Source organism: Haliotis rufescens, unplaced genomic scaffold, assembly GCF_023055435.1.
Source record: "Haliotis rufescens isolate VD_foot unplaced genomic scaffold, xgHalRufe1.0.p SCAF_8, whole genome shotgun sequence".
In the NCBI taxonomy this organism is placed as follows: Eukaryota; Metazoa; Mollusca; class Gastropoda; order Lepetellida; family Haliotidae; genus Haliotis; species Haliotis rufescens.
Window position 1 is genome coordinate 41,419,977 of NW_025964372.1, and position 21,928 is coordinate 41,441,904.

The window sequence follows — 21,928 nt, forward strand, 5'->3', positions numbered from 1 at the left end:
TTTCAGGCGATGAAGCAAATCAGCATAGTGGGTATCGGTAATCGTCTTTTGACTTTTTTTAAGTATCACACCCTTTGCATATAATACATAACTTTTTTCACTGATTTTGAATATTTTTTTGGGTGCCGGAGAAGTGGAATGGTACCTTGATTCTAACAACTCCCTACTCGTTCGTTTCCATTTCTGTGTCCAATCTAATATACAAACGACCTCAACAGACCAAATAAACTTACAATGAACTGCTCAAACAACGTACTACATTGACTAGTTTTGACCAACCCTCCTTTGTATTATTTATAGTGAGTGAGTTGTGTTTAATGCCGCTTTTAAAAGTATTCCAGTTATATCATGGCTTAATGTGGCAGGAAAGCCCGAAGTGATGCAGGACTTTGACATTTACCACTTCAGTGAAATCCACGAGCACAGGTATGGTGCTGACAAACCTAGAAACATAATCGGGGCGAACTGGCTGATTTTTGTCGGATTTAATGGTGGAGGTTTTATGCTCTTTCATTCTGGTGTTGATTGGGCGGGATGATTCACCTACGTAAGATTGTCCACAGTTGCAGTCAATTTTGTAAACTACACCTTTAGGCTCTTGGGGTTTGGTTGTGTTCCTGCCGTTGGCTCTTAGCAGGGTGTTGAGGGAGTTGGAGCTGGTGAAGTGGGTGTCGATGTTGGCTTGCTGTTTGAGGAGGCAGCTGATGATGGAGGCTTTTCCTATGAACGGGAGGGCGATGCGGAAGGGCGCTGATTCGGATTTAAGGGTCGCAGGTCTGGGTGTGGGATGGAGTACAGAGGCGATGACATTAAATTAAATCCGACAGCAAATCAGCCATCTCGGACCATATCAGCAACTTTCCCAATCACATCATCAACTGGGACAACGTCCAAATCCTGGCCAAAAACCTCCATGATTTCACTAAAAGAAAACTAACAGAAGCAGTCCACATTCGCCGCCACAAGCCATCAATCAACAGAGATCAAGGCTATTTCATCCCACCCGCCTACTATGAACTCATCAAACAATAATCACTTATCCTGTTTATTGGCTTCATGTCCCTATTGGCTTCCACCTATGTGTTCCCTGTCAATCGTGTTGTGACAGCATCATCCCTTTGTTGTCAACACCTACCAATGTTATCCCACTCATGTATGCAATTGTTGTTACTGTTAATCCTCTACCTACTATATATATTCTGTACTATGTCCCCCATTCAGTCTTGCTTGACAACGGTATAAGGATCTATACCGAAATGTCGCTTTTCACAGTATTAAAGAAGTTGTTATCCATAAAATTGTGTCTATCTTGTCATCCGTTAACTTCTAAGTAATGCCTATCAAACAATATATGACACTGGTCCATAAATAATCAAGTCTGGATAAAAAAATCCAGTGATTGACATCATGAGCATCGTACCACGCAATTGGGATACAATGACATGCATCAACCAAGTCAGTGAGACTGACCACCCGATCCTGTTAGTCGCCTATTAGGACAAAGACTGCGTTGATCCACCCTTTGACATATGTGATTTGAATGTTGTTATCTCTGGCTATGAATCCTTTGCAGTCAGCTCAGATAAGCTCACTATGTCTGACTGGCGTACATAACACAACGTGACCGTTATTATAAACTTATCCACGGCTAGAATAGCTTATTGAAGTGAATCTGAAGATACAGTAAACTTACAGACATGCACTTTCGGTGAGCAAACTTCAAAACAAAATAAATATCCCTTGACACGATTAAACCAGCTTTTGACTCAAATAATTTGATTTTCGGCAATGAGTGGTTATTTCTGTGGAATATAGCGGGGACTGATAAAATATATATTATTAATTGAAACTCTCGATAGTTATGCATACTATCCACAATACTATTGGCATTTTTAAATTATCAATACAGTAAAATTGCGATAGTTCGAAATATCGTTAAACTTCCAATGTCGTTTTGTCCAGGAAAAACAACCAACTCCATCCATACATTTACTGATCACAGACCAGTTGTTTATTGCATGAACGCAACCCAAGCAATATACCAGACTGTGTACCCTGCTGATGGCAAATCAAAGAGCAACTTGCACATCCACAGACTCCACAAAAACATTCAAGGAAATCCCTTGTGCTATGACAATTCCCATTCGGTTGCCATAATAGAACAATTGATCTGTGAATGTACAATTCATTTCTGACTACTCAGATTAGCTGAAAGAATCGTGACCATCTCCACAACAATCTAGCCATCACTTCATCCAGATCTATGTACAACACCATCTTCCACTGTCCAGTGTATCCCGTCTCCTTTCTGTCATGACAAATACAAGGGTACATTTTGGGGTCTGGTTTGAACGACACGGCGCTTAAAATATGTATAAATTCATGTTCATGAATAGCGAGTGTGGTTTTCAGCGTTAGAAATTGGCACTAGTCCTGTAGTCCTTGCCAAACTTCCCAATAGTTAAGGTATCCTAAGGACTAGTAGAAATTTGCCATTTTTAAGGATTTTGATATATGTTATCATTATAAGGACTAGTGGACTAAAAATGTTAGTTTCTACCCCTGGGTTTTAGTAATAATCCAGCAATATCAAGGCAGGGGACATCAGAAATGGGCTGCACACATTGTACCAATGTGGGGAATTAAACCCGGGTCTTCGGCATGACGAGCGAATGCTTTAATCACTAGGCTACCCCACTGACCCTACTGTTCATGATTAAACATGCAGATATTTCCAGTACTCGACTTTTATGTGCCGTCACAAAAAACAAAATGTCTTATGGCATGGTGACTTGACTCTCGTCTTATTTCTCGACAAAACATATTTTCTAGCTAAATAATCTTGATAACAGGCTTCTGACTTGATAAATCTTTGATTTTGAATCAGAAATATGCTGAACGTGTTCAGAAGGGTATTTTCATTGGTTCTTATTGGTTGGCAAAGTTTGTGATAAGAAAGCTGGTGACATCACTTCCGAAGACAAGGTATTGAATCTGTCTACGTAATATATCATAATAGATTCAATATGATACACTGGATAATCGAGAATGATACATATATTTCATGTTTCTTCTCAGCACAATTTGATTTCTTACAAACATGTTATGAAAATCTTGAATATCGATCCTTTTATGTGGAGAAGACAATGTGCTGACATTCGGTGATATTTTTTTTTTTTAAACCAATTTTTCAAACCAAATTGTACGATACATGAGATCACATGTTATAAATAACAATTTCTTCAATATACATAAAATAAAGCTCATCGAATTAGGTACACACAGAGAGTTTTTGTACATAATAACAAACATTATTAATGTAACCAACGGTACAGAACTCGAGAATATAAATGGTCTGGTGCACTATGTTCTTGGGTCAATTAATTACAAGTTTATCTCATATGGATGTCAAAATGGATGTCGTCTTAAGAAAATAAGTAAAAAGTTGTTCCCTTACCAATGACACCGTGTAGCCCAACGCATAGGACAGTCTGAATCCCCAAAGTTGATATGATTTTGTGTCTGGTGATACGGATGTTGAGATGAATGGTATATGGACTAATGGCAATGTTTGGCTCTGAACAAGTTGAGTGAGTTAGGTTTAATGCCTCTTTGAGCGAGTATGGTTTGACGCCGCTTTAAGCAATATTCCAGCAATACCACGGGGGACACCAGAAATGGGCTTCACACATTGTACCCATGTGGGGAATCGAACCCGGATCTTCGGTGTGACGAGCAAACGCGTTAACCACTAGGCTACCCCACGCCCCTCAGAGTAAGGGATATGACTTAAATGAGCTTCTTTGAACAGTATTTCAGTTATATCATGGCATGTCAGCTTGTGGGAGAAAAACCGAAGAGATGCAGTCTCAGACGGGTTTACGAAGTGTTGAAGAAAAGATTCTTTGAACTAGGATGACGATGAATTAAAAACACATCATGGCAACATGTGACAGTTAGTATTACTGTGCTGGGGAGACTGTTGCAGCACTCTTGCCATATCAGGTTCGGGACAGACCCACTGCTTAGACTTACAAAACAATGAGATGATAAATAAACTGCATCTTAAAGGACATTTATTTCACTTTGACTTTCTCTCCACCCAGAAATACAACATTCCCTTTCACACACTGACTGAATAGTGTGTACTTTGTGCGACTGATTCCTTAGCAAAATGATGAGATTGAACACAAAAAAGGCGCGAAAGCATTTCATGAAAACCTCGCATATAAACATCCTTTTACAACAAAAATAGTCATTTGGTTTGTAACATTTTAACTAGTAAATTCATTTGGACACATTTAAAATAGAAAAATATACTTGTTATGAGCGAGATTTACCTTTCTAAAATATTGTGAAAGTTGATGTAACAAATAACTCCATCTCACGGACACAGTGAGTTAAAGCTACTGATCTCCAGGTCACTACAGATCTGACCTTCACCTTGGTGAGAAAGTCTTCAAGTCTAAAGCTTACCAAGTCTAAAGCCAGAAATAAACACTTGTAAACCCTATCAGCAAAATTAAAATAGTCAAATAAGACAGGATTATCAATGACTAGTATCACTACACTGCAGAAATTAGTGCCCGGTTGCCAAAAACTGAGAAATTAAAGCCCTGATCACCTACAACTGAAAAATTAAAGCCATGATGGCCAAAAACTGAGAAATTAAAGCCCTGATCGCCTAAAATTGAGATACACTGGACTTAATTCCTCTGTGCCTAAGGGGAACTTAATTGAAACACTGTTATCAAAACAATTTTATCTCATGCGGCGGTGAGGTTGATTGAATGCTGTTTTGAACACATACAGTTACCATGGTTACATCAACCTTTCAGGAAACAAATCATGAGGAAAGCCAAAAACTGACCATATTGAAGATGCGTAGCAGTTACTGAATTTCACGAGCACGAATATGATGCAACTTAAAGATGTGTACAAATTCTGTGAAATTCACGAGCACGGATATGCCGCAAGTTGAGGATGTTTTCCAGTTTGGTGAAACAAGCAATCGATGCCGACTGACCAAAGATAACATCTGGCCGAATCTGAGATTCGAACCATCAATCCTCAGATCCTGCAGCAACCGGACCACATGGTCACATGTGCCCTCTGACCTCGTGGGAAGAACACGAAAGGGCCATACAAGAATGATCTCCCAGTTCTCTTTGTCAGTAGAATCTGAAGTACCGAATGTATGTTTCCCTGGCAACCGATGACTGAAAGTTCATGAGATGGGTAGTTCATGATGAGTTCACAAAGGATATCTTGTCTTAAACAGACATTTGTTCAGAAAAAAATAAACTTGGATTCACAGCACACATATTTACAAATGAGTTCATTTACACACAAGCTACAGTAACATGAAAACCATATGCCAGAAATTCATAAATGCTTCTTCATTGCTAAATATGAAAATAACCTTAATTTCTTTTGAGCAGTTACCATGCAAAGAAAAGATAAAGTTAAACAACACTGAAGTCTTATAACAGAGCTAAGTTCTCTTTCATTAGAGTTTCAGTTGTAGCCTGCTAATTCTCAGTCTGTGCCAAACGCTTTTAAGTCTACTGACAGGCAAGTGAATAATATTTATTTTTGATACAATCTATAGTTGATTTTATTCTTAAAATATGGACGTCTAACAGGTAAACATACATCTATAATAAATTTCAGTGGACTTTGGACATACAGGGTAAAATCAAAGTAGCCGCTTAACAAGAGGCCATACAGAACGGCTTAATGCACTAAACGGATGAAACCACCAAATTTAGGCAGTTAGGAATATCTTGATTAACCAGGGTTTTTTTAGCAATTATATAGACCTGCTCATCGGCTTGAAGTTTAAATAACATCCAAGTTCTGTCAGTAACTATATGATGAATGTACCGAGTTTGTAAGTTCCAAGTCTGTCACATGGACGTTGCTCTGACAACACACAATGGTCCCAGAACGGGTAGAACAGGTCGAGGAACTATTTGTTAAAAGTCGATAATAGATAATAACTTTTCAACCTAAACCTATCTTATCCCACTTCTTGTATTCTTCAAATAAGTATGTAGGCTTGAACAATGGTTCCACAATAACTGACTTCATCAATGTGTGTCAGAAAGAAAATGGGCATTTAAACAAATATAGTTCATATGACAAAATATACCACAAATGTCAAAGAGATGAAATATCATGTCCACAAAAATATTCATTTTCTCCCAAAATCTATAGCCTGTGGCCTTGCTAACAGCTAATGACCATTGACAGAAGCTGTTGCACGTGGTGGCTGTACAGTGTCTTTTGGTGCACCATTGGCGCCATTAGTGTTGGCACCATTTGTGTTGGTGCCATTAGTGTCCTCAATTGCACAATTTGTGCCATTGGCGCCATTACACAGACTGTTGCCCGAACTGTCACTTGCATTTGACATTGACCTTGACCTTGACTGTGAGAAGGGTTCGAAGATGCTCCACTCATGGTGTTCCACATCAAAGTATTCCATGTTGTCAAGGAAGTGCTTGCCACTGAATCCTCCAACGGCAAACAGCCTGTTGTCGATGATGGCGGCGCCGACGTTGGCTCGGGGTGTGTTGAGGGCAGGGTTGAAGGTCCACTGTTGTTCCTTGGGATCAAACGCCTCCGTTGTCTTGAGCGACTGTGTCCCGTCACTCCCCCCAACAATGTACAGCTTCCCTGGAAACATGGGAGTAGTAAGAATCAACAATCCACAAGAGTGAGTGAGTGAGTTTGATTTTACGCCGCTTATAGCAATATTCCAGCAATATCACGGCGGGGGACACCAGAAATGGGCTTCACACATTGTACCCATGTCGGGAATCGAACCCGGGTCTTCGGCGTGACGAGCGAACGCTTTAACCACTAGGCTACCCGACCGCCCCACAATCCACAAGAGTGAGTGAGTGAGTGAGTGAGTGAGTATGGTTTTACGCCGCTTTTAGCAATATTCCAGCAATATCACGGCGGGGGACACCAGAAATGGGCTTCACACATTGTACCTATGTCGGGATTCGAACCCGGGTCTTCAGCGTGACGAGCGAACGCAATCCACAAGAGAATGGGTTGGGTTTAATATATTGAGGAACAGACAACTAGTGCTCGCGTGCTGGAAATTGACAGATGTGAATCTCTTGGATGATTGTGAATGAGTAGATACATGGTTTGGCACTAGTGTACTAATTTACATGGGAGATCAAGATGTTTTTCTTACATTTACAAAACCATCTCTCAGATCCACAAAGGAATTGACCATTTGGTATTTGCCAGTTGTTTTTTAAAAAATAATTCCCCTTTCTTTCTGATTGGTTTGGTTTGTTGTTTAACGCTGCATTCAGCAATATTCCAGCGGTCTGTAAATAATCGAGTCTGGACCAGAAAATCCAGTGATTGACCTCAGAATACCATGTTGCAAAACATAATCCTCAATGCTAGCTAATTAAATTAGAACACTATGTCATAAATGCAGGGATGAACGTTCTCCCAGGAAATACATCCAGATGATGCTACTGCTTGATGTCTGACGAACATTCTGTAACTCTTTGATTCCACGTAGATCAATATGTACTTTTTATTGTCTTCATCAGTTTACAAAGAGCATGTACTGCAACTGTAGTTGCCAGCGATTGATATCATGAGCATTGATCCACCCAATTGGGATCGATGTCATGCATCAACCAAATCAGCGAGCCTGACCACCCGATCCCGTTAGTCGCCTTTTAGGACAAGCATAGTCACCTTTTACGGCAAGCATGGGTTGCTGAAGACCTATTCTACCCCGGAATCTTTACGGGTCTTTCTGAAAAAAGGTTCTCTAGACATGGAAAATGTCAAGGTCAGTCACTACTAATACCCACTGCTGATTCCTGCACCCCACTGTCCGACTTACCACTAAAGGCCTCGATGCCAGCTCCACGCCGCGCCACGTTGAGGGAGGGGCCGTACTCCCACAAATCTTTGTCCGGGTTATACACCTCCACAGTGTTGAAGACGTTCCATCCATCGGTGCCCCCCACGGCATACAGCCGGTTCTTGAAGGCTCTCACACACGCCTGGAACCGCCCTGGCAATGGAAGGAAGAAATATTTATCGAGAATTTTCACAAGTCAACACTGTGTCCACTTGTTTTCTGGGTAGATCTATAGCCACCATTAACTATTAACAAGATCTGAAGTATCTTTTTGTTGTTGTTGTTTAATGCGGCACTCAGCAATATTCCAGCTGTATGACAGCGGTCTGAAAAATAACCGAGTCTGGACCAGACAATCAAGCAATTGACATCATGAGCATCGATCCACGCAATTGGGATATGATAACTAATATGATAACATGCGTCAACCAAGTCAGCGAGCCCGACCAACCGATCCCGTTAGTCGCCTCTTACGACAAGCATAGCCGCCTTTAGTGGCAAGCATGGGTTGCTGAAGACCTATTCTACCCCAGATCTTCACAGGTCGTGATCGATCTTCTCACCAGGGTCTAGCACTGTAGTGATCTAGTGCATGTAAACAGATCTATCAGTTCTTCTTTGTATTTACCTGAATTGAGTGATGCAATACGTGACCAGGTGTTGGTGGCTGGGTCATACACTTCACAGTTGCGCAGGCTTTTTTGTCCATAGCTACCGCCGACGCAGTAGATCTTTCCCTTCAGCACAGCTACACCTGAAAACAACAGCAGAGCGTGATAACACAGAAAACGTCTCAGTGTTTGGGCTTGTCACCAATTGGAGGTTTGAGAAGGGAGCTAATTCTACTTGGTGAGTGAGTGAGTTGGGTTTAACGCCGCTTTTAACAGTATTCCAGTTATATGGCAGCGTGTCAGCTTAATGTGGGAGGAAAGCCCTAAGTGATGCAGGTCTCAGGCGTTTACCACTTTGGTGAACCCACGAGCACGGGTATGGTGCTGACGAACCTAGAAACATAATCGGGGCGAACCCACAATCATAGGTTTCTGGCGTGCCCAAGGGACGCAACTCTGCACATCGAATCGCGGCGCCTTAGACGACTGGGCCACCCGTGCCCCCTAATTCTGCTTGGCTAATTGGAAGTGCAAGGTGGGCCCACATTGTATACATCATTGTCAACATTAGTGACAAGCTTTGGATCTTAAACAGTAAGATTCTCCAAAATATCATAAATATCTCCACAATAGGGATGAAACGATACAACAAGGTCACGATACGATACTCATATTTACGTCAAATCGTATGGAAACTTCTTGACAATAAATATTTCTGAGCAGGTTCGAAAGGAAAAGCTAGCTGTAGACATGTTTGTAGTGGCTATTTTTAGTATTATAGCTTTTAACAGTATTCCAGTTATATCACGGCTTGTCAGCTTAATGTGAAAGGAAAGCCCGAAGTGATGCAGGTCTCAGACGTTTACTAACCTGATGAAGTGAGTTAGGTTTAACACGGCTTTTAACAGTATTCCAGTTATATCACGGCTTGTCAGCTTAATGTGAGAGAAAAGCCCGAAGTGATGCAGGTCTCAGACGTTTACTAACCTGGCGAAGCTCGAGCCTGATTAACACTAGTCACGGAGCTCCACTTCTCAGTCTCCGGGTCGAAGCACTCGACAGCCGCGAGTTCATTGTGTCCGTCCGACCCACCGATGGCGTACAGTTTGCCGTCAAGATGAGCCGCTGTGAATCTACCCCGCTCCTGTCTCATGGGGGGCAGTTTTCTCCACGTGTTCGTCTCGGGGTCGTACACTTCTGCCGACTTCATCACCTCGCCACGATCGTACCCACCTGCAACAACACACATTGTTTTCTGTAACCACTATCACTAAGTATTGTAAATAGATGTCTTAGGCCAAAAAGGAATACCGTATTCGACGTAATAAGCGCCCAGGGTGCTCTCAAAATTAGAAATAGCTGGCTCTTATTAAAATATTATTTTGGTGAAAAAAAAAACAGAGTTGAAAGATAAATTTCGTGTTCATGTACGACAGATATATTTTTCCAGAATTTAATTGCCCATAATTAAGGTTGCATATAACACACGAGTGCGTATCATACGCGAATAAATAAGTCTTGTGAATATTGATCATCCGGAAGGGGTGCTAATTGGGATTGTTCCCTAGCCAATATATTCGCAAATATCGCCGTGGGCGCTTATTAGAGCAGGGCGTTTATTACGTCGAATACGGTAGTTTTCTTTTCTTTTTCAACCCGTCCAAAAAAAAGGATGGGTACATCAAGGATATTGGGGGGTGGTCTTTTATTCTTTGAAAAACTGTATTTGGCAGTATGTCAGTGGAAGCCTGCTTTCAAATACAGATAATATATCTGTTCCACAAGACAGAAACTTATTTTTGATAACATGTTTGTGTCTTTTCACACATTTCCACAAGTGGCATAAAGTATGGACAATATCAGGAATTTGTAGAAAGAAAACAAGGAAAAAAATGTTTGGGGTCGGTCCAGTGAGTGACATCATGAGCATTGATCTACGCAATTGACATGGATCAACCAAGTCAGTAAGTCTGAGCACCCACCTGTTAGTCGCCTTTGATGGCAAGCATGGGTTTGCTGAAGACCTATTCTACCCCTGGTCTTGTGGCTATTGGAAATATCTACATATAGCATTGATATCATTTTGATAAATGTCTTATACCAGTGATAATTGGGGTACACTGTATCTTTCTCAAGATGGCCAAAAATAGTGAGTAATATCAGGTGTTAATCCTACAATAAATAAAAAAAACTAAAAACTAAATAAATAAATAAATAAATAAATAAATAAATAAATAACACATATTCATATGTACATGAGAGTTAAAAGGACGAGTTGTCCAAAAAAAAAAGTTTTTAATCTTCACTTGAAACTATCAAGCGCTGGAACTGTCCTTGAGGTACCGTATTCGACATTTTAAGCGCCCAGGGCGCTCTCAAAATTAGAAATGGGGGCTCTTATTAGAATATTATTTTGGTGAAAAGCAACAGAGTTGAAAGATCGTAAATTTCGTGGTTTATGTTGACAGCCTGAAATGTTAATATACGAAAGGTATATTTTTTTTCCAGAATTTAATGCCCCATAATTAAGGGTGCACATAACACACGTATTACATTGATCAATCGAAAGGGGTGATAATTGGGATTGTTCACTAGCCAATTGTTTAGCAAATATCGCTGTGGGCGCTTATTAGAGCGGGGCGCTTATTACGTCGAATACGGTAATTGTAAAAGCACTCAATTTCTGTGCAGAAGTTGCTCCAAAACTTTGGCACGAGACGATTTAAGTTTCCATGTGGGAATGACAAGCTGAAGTTTGTCACAGAGTGAGAGTTCCTAGAAGGCAATAGACAGCGAATGTAGGGACACAGCAACACTCACCACAAGCCACAATCTTCCCCTTGACTGCACGGATACCGAAGGCACACCTGGGCGTGGTCATGGTGGCCAGCGTTGCTAGGGGTCCGAGGCGCTCGAAGGAGTTGGTCCTGCTCTTGCTGTGGATGGGGGAGTCGGGCCCCTCGGAGCTGCTGCTGTAGGGGCTGGACTGTGGCATGCGGAAGTGGATGGAGAGAGTGGCCATCTGGCTGCCCAGCATCACCATGCACAGGAACGTGTGCTCTGCAACACCATGGTGACAGCCATATATACTCACCGCCAAAAGAAACATGAACCAAGAGTGAGTGAGTGAGTTGGGTTTAACACCGCTTTTAACATTATTCCAGTTATATCACGGCGTGTCAGCTTAATGTGGGAGGACAGCCCGAAGTGATGCAGGTCTCAGACCAGCACGGGTATGGTGCTGACCAACCTAAAAACATAATTTGGGCGAACCTGGATTCTATCCCACAATCATAGGTTTCTGACGTTCCCAAGGGATGCAACTCTGCAAAGCAAATCGCGGCGCCTTAGACGACTGGGCCATCCGTGCCCCCTGAACCAAGAGACTAGGCATGTCACGATTCACCGATTGTATCAATATATTGGTAGATAATTCTCAAATTTTATTGAGATCGGTATCCATTTGTTTGAGTATTGATTTTTTTGGGGGGGGAATCAAATTGTCATATTTTCTGAATTTGACACATATGAAAACTTGTTAGTGGCCGACACTTGTTTGAATAAACAGAATCAACCTTTTCTAAGTATTATTATTTTACAAAATAATCTACTGATAGTGGTTAGAACCAGGGGTCCGGAAACTGTCATATGCGCCGGACATGTCCGATTGGGAATCTCAAATGTCCGTTTTAAAATATTGCTTACCGGACATTTTAAAAAGTATTGTCCGGACATTCTTAAATTTTGACCGGACATGATCAACAGTTAGGACTGAGCAGTTTCTGTCTGCAGTTGCAACACAATGAAGATTAACTACACTGACAAGCTTTGTTTGTTTTGATTGCTGAAAATACATCGCACCTACATGATAGTCCAATCAGTCAATCACTCTAATAGGCAATAAACTGAGTTGACACTGATTAATCGAGGATTTATTACTGAGAACATCTTGTTAGTTTGAGTGAAAGGTGTTTACAACTGTACATTAATACCTTGCATCATCGATGTACCTCATTATCCTCACAATGTTACGATACGTAACCTCAGACAAGAAGCGAAAGCGTGACGACAGCCAGTCGACCGATGCAGATCAGTCGAGCGGATCTGCCAAACCCTCAAAGTCTGGACGATCATTTTGTAAGTCGTGGCTAACGACTTTCACTTGATTGACATACAATGAGGATTTGCAGATTTTATTGTTTTCAGTAGCTAGTCGTATATTGAATCTTAATTGACCGCCATTTTGCTTTCTCGGACGATCGATATCCAATTTTTTTATCAATCATATTATGAATACGTAAACTTGTAATGTGTGTGAAAAGTCGTACTAAAATACGCTATTTGAATGGGTCGTGGCCTAAATGCAAATGTCCGATTGGGATTTTAAATTTTCCGGAACCCTGGTTAGAACACATAATAGTGAATGTGAAATGTAATTAAAAAGTTTGCTTCTAAATTTATGCAACAAAGGTTGGTATTGCTGTATCGAGATACGTATCGTATCTTGACCTCAAAATCGAGATACGTATCGTATCGTGAGGTACCCGTATCGTGACACCCCTAATAGAGATGCACGTACGGTAAGAAGAGATGTTTCCAATGTGTACCAATTAATGACAAAACTAACAATCAAGTCAAGTGTGTCTTTATTCTTATCATGATATGCTGCACGCGACTTCCAAACTTTACACTAATCCTGCACAAGACAAAAGGTGCATCTATAGTCATGGATCTATGACGTCACATGTGATGCATTTATGAGTGTCGGTTCACACAACAGATCAGTATGTTCTTTTATGCATCAAACTAATCTAATATCTCTTGAAAATGAGTCACTTATTTTAACCAACATAGATGGTATTTGCTATTCCCTTGTCGGTGAGTATATATATATATATATATATATATATATATATATATATATATATATATATATATATATATATACACACACACACACACACACACACACACACACACTACCAAAAAAAGGATAACAATCTTCCGATTCTTTCATGCTACTATAATTAATCTTTCATCCCACTGGGTAGAATGTTCAGTGAGAGTTTGTTGTTTAATTCAATATTCTATGGCATTCTGTTTAGGATCTGACCAGGGCCCACTTGCACAAAGCGATCTTAGCGCTAAGATGATCGTAACTCCCATACTTAAGCATAGGCTTACAATAATGTTAGCGCTAAGATCGCTTTGTGCAAGTGGGCCCTGATGTGAGTACAAATCAGGATTTCTGTGCATTGTATGCAACCTCAAGACGTTTAAGAATTCAGATTTGTTTATGTTACTATGGTTACTCTGTCATGGCTGGTGGGAACTGCAACACAATCTTCCAATTGTGGCTGTTCTTTAACTTGTCTTGAGTAGTATATTCTTAATATTATTTGTGTTTGTTGCTTATCGCCGCACTCAGCAATATTCCAGCCATATGAAAGCGGTCTGTAAATAATCAAGTCTGGACCAGACAATCCAGTGATTGATATCATGAGCATCGTTCTACGCAATTGAGATACGATGGCATGCATCAACCAAGTCAGCGAGCCTGACCCACTGATCTCGTTGGTCGCCTCTTACGACAAGCATAGTTGCTTTTTATGGCAAGCCTTTGGTTGCTGAAGACCAATTCTAACCCGGATCTTCATGGGCATTTAGTATTGGGAGTGTGGAGGCTTTAACAGCAGCTTGAGTGTTGAACAGTATTTAATTTATATAACAGTATTTTAGCTTGAAGTGGGAGGAGAGGCCGAAGTGAAGTTTTAGTCGTTTACCACTTTGGTGAAACCAACAAGCATGGTGCTGACAAACCTAGCAACAAATCTGGGAATCATACCCATGATCATAGCTTCCTGGCACATCTAAGGGACACAACTCTGAACATTGCGGCACCTAAGGCAATCTGGATGAGCAGTGAGGTGTGGATGTATTGTGTGAATGTTGTTTTAGATGATAGCAAGTCTTTCGTACCTTTCGTCATGTGCCCAGCCACAACAGACCACTCGCGGTTGTTTTTCGGCATTTCGGGTTCAATATTGAACTTGTGGAAGGGATGCTGTTGTTTCCCATTGGACGAGGACGGAATCCTGGACTCATCTATACCACTCTGTGGACGAGGAAACAATAACATGAAACAGTGAATGTGACGGTGGACAAAAAACTCTGCACAGCAAATTGCATATTGCATATGTTTAATATGAATGTGAAGCTGAAGTTGAGATGAACATCAATGTGAAGTTATCCTGTTGTCAAAGATGAGTTTAACTTCTAGGTGAGTGAGTGAGTTGGGTTTAACACCGCTTTTAACAGTATTCCAGTTATATCGCGGAGTGTCAGCTTAATGTGGGAGGAAAGCTCGGAAGTGATGCAGGTCTTACATGTTTACCAGTTCGGTGAAACCCACGAGCACGGGTATGGTGCTGACAAACCTAGAAACATAATCGGGGCAAACCAGGATTCGAACCCACGATCATAGGTTTCTGGCATGCCCAAGGGATGCAACTCTGCACAGCGAATCGAGGCGCCTTAGACGACTAGGCCACCCGTGCCCCCAAACATCTAGGTGAAGCTATCCTGTTGTCATAGTTGAGTTTAACATCAATGTGAAGCTACTATGTTGTCTTAGTTGAGTTTAATATCCAGGTGAAGCTATAGTAGAGTTTAATATCCAGGTGAAGCTATAGTAGAGTTTAATATCCAGGTGAAGCTATCCTGTTGTCATAGTTGAGTTTAATATCTAGGTGAAGCTATCCTGTTGTCATAGTTGAGTTTAATATCTAGCTGAAGCTATCCTGTTGTCATAGTTGAGTTTAATATCTAGGTGAAGCTATCCTGTTGTCATAGTTGAGTTTAATATCGTGTACATTAATTGTCTTCAGGTCTGTGTGAAATGAGCAGTCTCAAACAGGATACAAGGCAGGGATTCTGGCTGATATTGCATCAATGTAGAATAGTTCATATCATTAAAGCATCTGTACATTGTAATCCTATTCCCTAGAAAACCCAACAAACTGTATTGTATGTTTAAGCACCAGTGAGCAACTAGAAGATGGATATTAGGTGCTATACAATTTTTTTTTTGTTTTGATTGTTTGTTCCAGCTATATGACAGCGGTCTGTAAATAATCAAGTCTGGACCAGACAATCCAGTGATTGACATCATGAGCATCAATATCAATGCAATTGGGATACGATGACATGCATCAGCCAAGTCAACAGGCCTGACCACCCGATCCCGTTAGTCGCCTCTTAAGACAAGCATGGGTTGCTGAAGACCTATTCTACCCCGGATCTTCACGGGTCATACAATTTATGTATTATTATCATTATTGATATATAACATATAATGTAACCATGGCAACAACAGCAGAAGTTCAAAGTTCACACCAACCTGTTTTCGCATGAGTTTCTTGTAGTCCTGTACCGTCATATCCTGACGGAGGTTGTCATCGTCAATGTCCTTGCAGTCCCTGAGGACGTTGTCGGCACACAGGTACAGGAGGTTCACCTGCAAACAGAATACTAAACCATGACAAACCAACCTCAAACGGCATAGCCAAGGCGTGATATGAAAGAATGAAGATGAAATATACTCACGAACCCAAAGCTGTCGCCATGGCAACCTGGCGCTTACTTCACCTGCTACATATAGAGGAAACTCTGTGATGCCCATAATCATCCTACGTACTCCGAAAACCAGAAACACTTCAAACGGGCCCTTTTTCCGTCATTGTGCAGTTGCTTTTACTAAAACTGTAAACCTTTCGTGAAATGATTCATATTTTTTTTAAATGTGTTCGAGTTAACGTCAATGTTTCAAGACATGACCATTATCCCAAAGAAAACTGAATGCCCACCCTGTGAAAGGTTCCTGGTTTTACAAACAGACAATGTTCCTACGTACACAACCTGATTAGTAAAGCCATAGAAATGAACAATCAATGGCAAATATGACACATAAAAACATTTTTGTAAAAATTGAAAATATACATACCTTTTCTATCAAGCGATCAAACTTTGGTTTGACCTCATCCACACTGGCCTTGACCCAGTCAAGAGAAAGGTCAAACAACTGCTTCTCATTACAGTATGTGAAGAAGGATTCATCTGTACCTGAAACAGGATGAAATCCATCAGGAATTGAGTTCATTCTTCGACTCAATATTTTTTGATGGGTTTTTCCTTTGTTTTCTGGATTCCAAATAATCACAGAAGTTTATCTAGGATTCCAAACTCGGTACCCTTGCAGGCAAAATGAGGGGGGGGGGGGGAGATTATTTTTTTTTTAAAATTTGGAATTTTTTAGGAGTTATTATTTTATTTATTTTAGAGGTATTTTGAATGTTTTCTGTATTCCAAAAGTTCACAGAAGTTTATCTAGGATTCCAAACTCGGTACCCTTGCAGGCAAAATGAGGGGGGGGGGGGGGGGGGGGGGGGGGGGATTTTATTTTTTTTCAAATTTGGGATTTTTTTTAAGGAGTTATTATTTTATTTATTTCAGAGGTATTTTTATTTAGTATTTTATTCTCACATTCAATGTAGAAATGTTAAATTAAGTATAAAAGCCTCCTCTTCATTGATACTGTTATCAGTTTGTTTGTTGTTTATCGCCGCATTCAGCAATATTCCAGCTTTATGATGGTGGTCTGTAAATAATCGAGTCTGGACCAGACAATCCAGTGATTGTCATCATGAGCATCAATCTACTCAATAGGGATACGATGACAAGCATCAAACAAGTCAGTGAGCCTGACCACCCAATCCCGTTGGTCGATTCTTACGGCAAGCATGGTCGCCTTTTACTCCTGTTACTTGTGTCCCATTGACCAAGCTATTACATTAGTAATACCATATTCAACGTAATAAGCGTCCAGGCCGCTCTCAAAAATAGAAATAGGGGGCTCTTATTAGAATATTATTTTGGTGGAAAAAACAAAGTTGAAAGATAAATTTCGTGGTTATTGCTGACAGCCTGAACTGTTTATATACGACATATATTTTTCTTGAATTTAATTGCCCATAATTAAGGGTGTATATAACACACGCGTGCGTATTATACACGAATATATAAGTCTTGTGTACACTGATCAATCAGAAGGGGTGCTAATTGGGATTGTTCACTTGCCAATATATTAGCAAATATCGCCGTGGGCGCTTATTAGAGCGGGGCACTTATTACGTCGAATACGGTAACTATATTTACTGACGTGCTCCAGAATTGGGGCAAATGGCCTCTGAGTAGGTCCAATTATATCCCAGATCATTAATTCTACCAACACCCTTGGAAAAACTTGCTCGATAACCCTTCCTGTATATACAGGATTCTTTACAGGCCTACACCCACCAATAATCTCCAGCTGTATCCGAGGCAACCCGAAGAACCGTTTGTTGCTAGTGACAGCGCCAATGTTGTCCTGGATGTACTCGTTGATCCTGCCGCGGAAATGTTCGTCTTCGGCATACATACGTACGTCTGGAATGAAAGATGATTATGGGTGAGACACACATGGAAAGATTTAAATCTACAGTTTTTCATACATCACACGAAATGATCACATGTATACACTGACTTAAGGCACAAACTAAACGTTCATTAGAATTGTTCAAGAGCTACTCTACATCACACATTAATTGCCCATAAGGAACCAGAGCTCACCACTGAAAACATCAAAAATAAACAATAATTTACATTCTAAATTCTTAAAACAGTCATTAAAAGTGAAATTACATTGTTGATTTGTATGATTTGCCAAACAATATTCTTCTGAATGTATTATAATAAAAACATTTTACCAAGTTACTGGTATTTAAATTTTGGAATGATGGATGAACAAGAGCATATCAGCCTGGGTTGTGTTACAAGTAACATGTAACACACATATATATATAAAGGTTGTTTCTTAGTCAAACACCATCACCGATATAACAAGAAGTTATCACCGATACGACCGAAGTCATCACTGATTCAGTAGTGCCGGACCAATCTTAGTAAATTAATCAAACATGTCTTCGACCGTTATTTCTATATTTCTCATATCTATAAGCTACATGAACAGTTTTATTAATACGAATAAGTTTTCAAGAACATAAGCTTGTGGCTTGTATAATAAAATTTACCAAAATAATACTGATGAACATGGCTAATTTTCAACTATCTAGTGTTACAAATGAACATACAGTGTAGTATATATGTGACGTGGCACAATGTGAAACTACAACCTGGAGTGATATAGGTTATACAGCACAGGGGGAATACTAGGAGTCTAGTGACAGAATCACAATAAGTATATGAGTGAGTATGATTTTACGCCGCTTTTAGCAATATTCCAGCAATATCATTTGTGGGGGGACATCAGAAATGGGCTTCACACATTGTATCCATGTCGAGAATCGAACCCGGGTCTTTGGGGTGATGAGCCAACGCTTTAACCACTAGGCTTTCCGACCTCACAATAAGTATATGAAGGGTTTTTTACACTGCTTGTTGCCATATTCAAGCTTATCAGGGCAGGGGACACCAGAAATAGCCTCCACATACTGTACCTAAGCATTTGAAATGACGTGCGAATACCATTAGGCTCTCCACTGCTACAGGGAGTGAGTGAGTATGGTTTTACGCCGCTGTCAGCAATATTCCAGCAATACGACGGGGGACACCAGAAAGGGGCTTCACACATTGTACCCATGTGAGGAATCGAACCCGGGTCTTCGTGGTGACGAGTGAATGCCGCAACCTTTAACCTTGAGATGCAAGTCGGCACAGCGAATTGGAACATTGATGAACAATGAGTCCTACTGTCTAAGTTCTCAGGGAAATGGGAGGACTACGAACAATAACATATACACGACACATGTGAGTGGGGTGGGTGCTGTGCCAGACATAAACCCATGAAACAATCGGCACGTTCCGACAACTCTGGTCTGCTCAGGGACAACCAGCTGTGAATCTGTGCCAGGTCAATAGATGCTGAAGAACAGGAATTTTGCTGGAGCCAAATGTCATTTGGACACTTTCACGACTTTAGCAAATTCTGATTAGTGCATGAGAGTGTTTGGCTTTACGCCACTTTAGCAATATTCAAGCAATATCGCTGCGATGGTCACCAGAAATGGGCTTCACTCATTGTACCCATGTGGGGAATCGAACCCAGGTCTTCGGCGTGACGAGCGAACACTTTAACCACCAGGCTACCCCACCACCCCTCAAATTTGGATAAGATATTTTTCTATATCATTACTAAAATTGAAGGATATTGTCAGTCCTAGAAAATGAACTTATCTGAAACCCTAGACGATTTTAATTGCCATTATAGTTCATATTCAAGCATACTTTGATAACTGCATATTGACATACGTATTAGGGCACTGATCTCAAAGCTAATGTAAATATCCAAGGGTTGCTACGAAATACATTGTCATGAGGTGGTATATATCTCAACAGCAAAGTCATGGTGTGATAAACAATACAATACAAAGCATTGTCATGTTAAGATAAGAAGAGATTGGTTCTTGTCTCATGGGATGACCGAAGTCCTAAATATATGTAGTGATGTTAATGTCGACTTAATACTGGCAAGGATTACCTAGACCTACTCAGAGGCCAGCATTTATCCCAACGTAGGCAGCAAATGGTACATATTCCCAAATTATGTTAATATAGAACAGAGCTGGAGATAAGCTGCGTATTTGCGTAAAATAGCCCCCCAAAATTCCCCCTCAAAACCCAATTACTTTCAATTAACTTCCGTACAGAAACTTATGCATTAAATAAAAAACTCAATTGTTTGAAAACAGCACACAGAATTACCCAATGAAGCTTTTTCAGGATGGTACAACAGTGCTAATTTCCAAAACCAATTACGAGCTAATTTACTTTCCGAGTCAAAACTATATTTAGAACCGTAATATACATCTAAAACATTATTTCATCTTTTCTAAAATCTCAAAATGCTAACTCATTTTGGGGAAAACCCAATAGATTGATGAATAGATGAGTTAAAAAATATTGGTTACCCAATGAAAAATGTAATAACCCAATTAAAATAGAAACCTTCGAGTAAAAACTCAATTGCTCAAAAAGTTATCTGGAGCTCTGTATAAAAATTAAAAACGAAACGTGAAGCAGACTTTATGATGATGTGGGCGATGCTGAGAACCAAGACTACCTCCTTTTTTTTTTAGCCTAAAACATCGCTGTGAGTGAATACACGACCTCATGGCAACAGATCCACAACGTACTAGACTTAAATCATAACAACCCTGTTCTCGTCCTCTAAGAACTGTTTCATCAACAAATGACTTACCTTGTATCTAATGTGATTACCTTAACAGATACACACTGGATACTGATATCACACAAATCTCAACTTAGACAGTATATATGGGTGTCTCTAAACAACGCCATGTTTCATCATCATGTGGGTCCAACAGCCATGGGCTTCAAATTGTTGCCAATATTAAAAAAATATATTTTTTATCCCAAACAAGTTTCGAACAGGCTTATATGGAATATAAGATGAGAACTCTTTGGTTCAGTCTGTAAACAGATTATATTAATATTATTAAAAAAGAATTTTTAAAAATATAAATAATTAGGTTTGATGTGGTAATGCATCACTGTTAAAAGTTGTTGTCAACATGCGGTGTCATATGCTACCGTAGTGGTCCCAAATGATGGATCTGAAACACGGCCTTGTTATCGGTACATCGTAGTGTCCGTCCATCTTCATCCAAGTGCCTCATTACACAGTCCGAGACCAAGATGGCCGACAACAACGGGATTCTAGGTCCCTCTATAACATGGCAGGGCATATACAGGCGTCCTTATCAGGCTATAGAGAGGGGCATCAGGTCTATTTCGCCACAGAAATTCATTCCACTCAAAATATTACCTTAATTCTCAACACTAGTAAAAATTATATGTAGAAGTCTTTAGATACAAATAAATCAATTCTTCAAACAAAATGAGATAAAAGACTTATTGATGGAGTCTACCTTATTATTTGATCAATTTCAAATAAAATTTTAAACAAAAACTTAGCAGAGCTTCAAACTGACGTGAAAACTTCTGAGTCCGAGGACCCATAAGGCCTTAATAAATTAATTATAAGATTTTCATGTAAAATATGTAAAAAATGTGAGGCAGGTGATATTTTACTTTTAGGGTGTACAAACTTTAAGCGAAGACTTTACCGGGGAATTAGGCCTGGTTTCACTGAAATAATATCGATACGTAACAACAAAACAAACTTTGAGAGGTGTTAACATGGAGAACAGACAATAATTGACTTTTATTTATTTTCCCATCACTGAAATATCACCAGAAATGAAATACTGGAACAATATTATTTTCGAAACAATTTTGTAATTTCCATAACTATTCCAGAAAAGGAAAC

General features: G+C 40.0%; 1 protein-coding gene across 5 annotated transcripts in view; it reads right to left on the reverse strand.

Annotated features, from left to right (window-relative positions):
• Positions 1-1,984: 1,984 nt before the first annotated feature.
• The window catches only part of LOC124121682 (influenza virus NS1A-binding protein homolog A-like), a 69,299-nt gene continuing 49,355 nt past the window's right edge, over positions 1,985-21,928 (reverse strand). For all 5 annotated transcript variants that reach the window (XM_046484731.2, XM_046484730.2, XM_046484727.2 and 2 more), the window contains exons 4-12: positions 17,878-18,006; positions 16,526-16,644; positions 15,923-16,039; positions 14,503-14,638; positions 11,344-11,583; positions 9,511-9,756; positions 8,541-8,666; positions 7,892-8,065; positions 1,985-6,681 (exon numbers count right to left, since the gene is read on the reverse strand). In XM_046484731.2, coding sequence (XP_046340687.2) covers positions 6,239-6,681; positions 7,892-8,065; positions 8,541-8,666; positions 9,511-9,756; positions 11,344-11,583; positions 14,503-14,638; positions 15,923-16,039; positions 16,526-16,644; positions 17,878-18,006 — 1,730 coding nt within the window. In that variant the 3' untranslated portion in view covers positions 1,985-6,238. The remainder of the gene's footprint in view (positions 6,682-7,891; positions 8,066-8,540; positions 8,667-9,510; positions 9,757-11,343; positions 11,584-14,502; positions 14,639-15,922; positions 16,040-16,525; positions 16,645-17,877; positions 18,007-21,928) is intronic.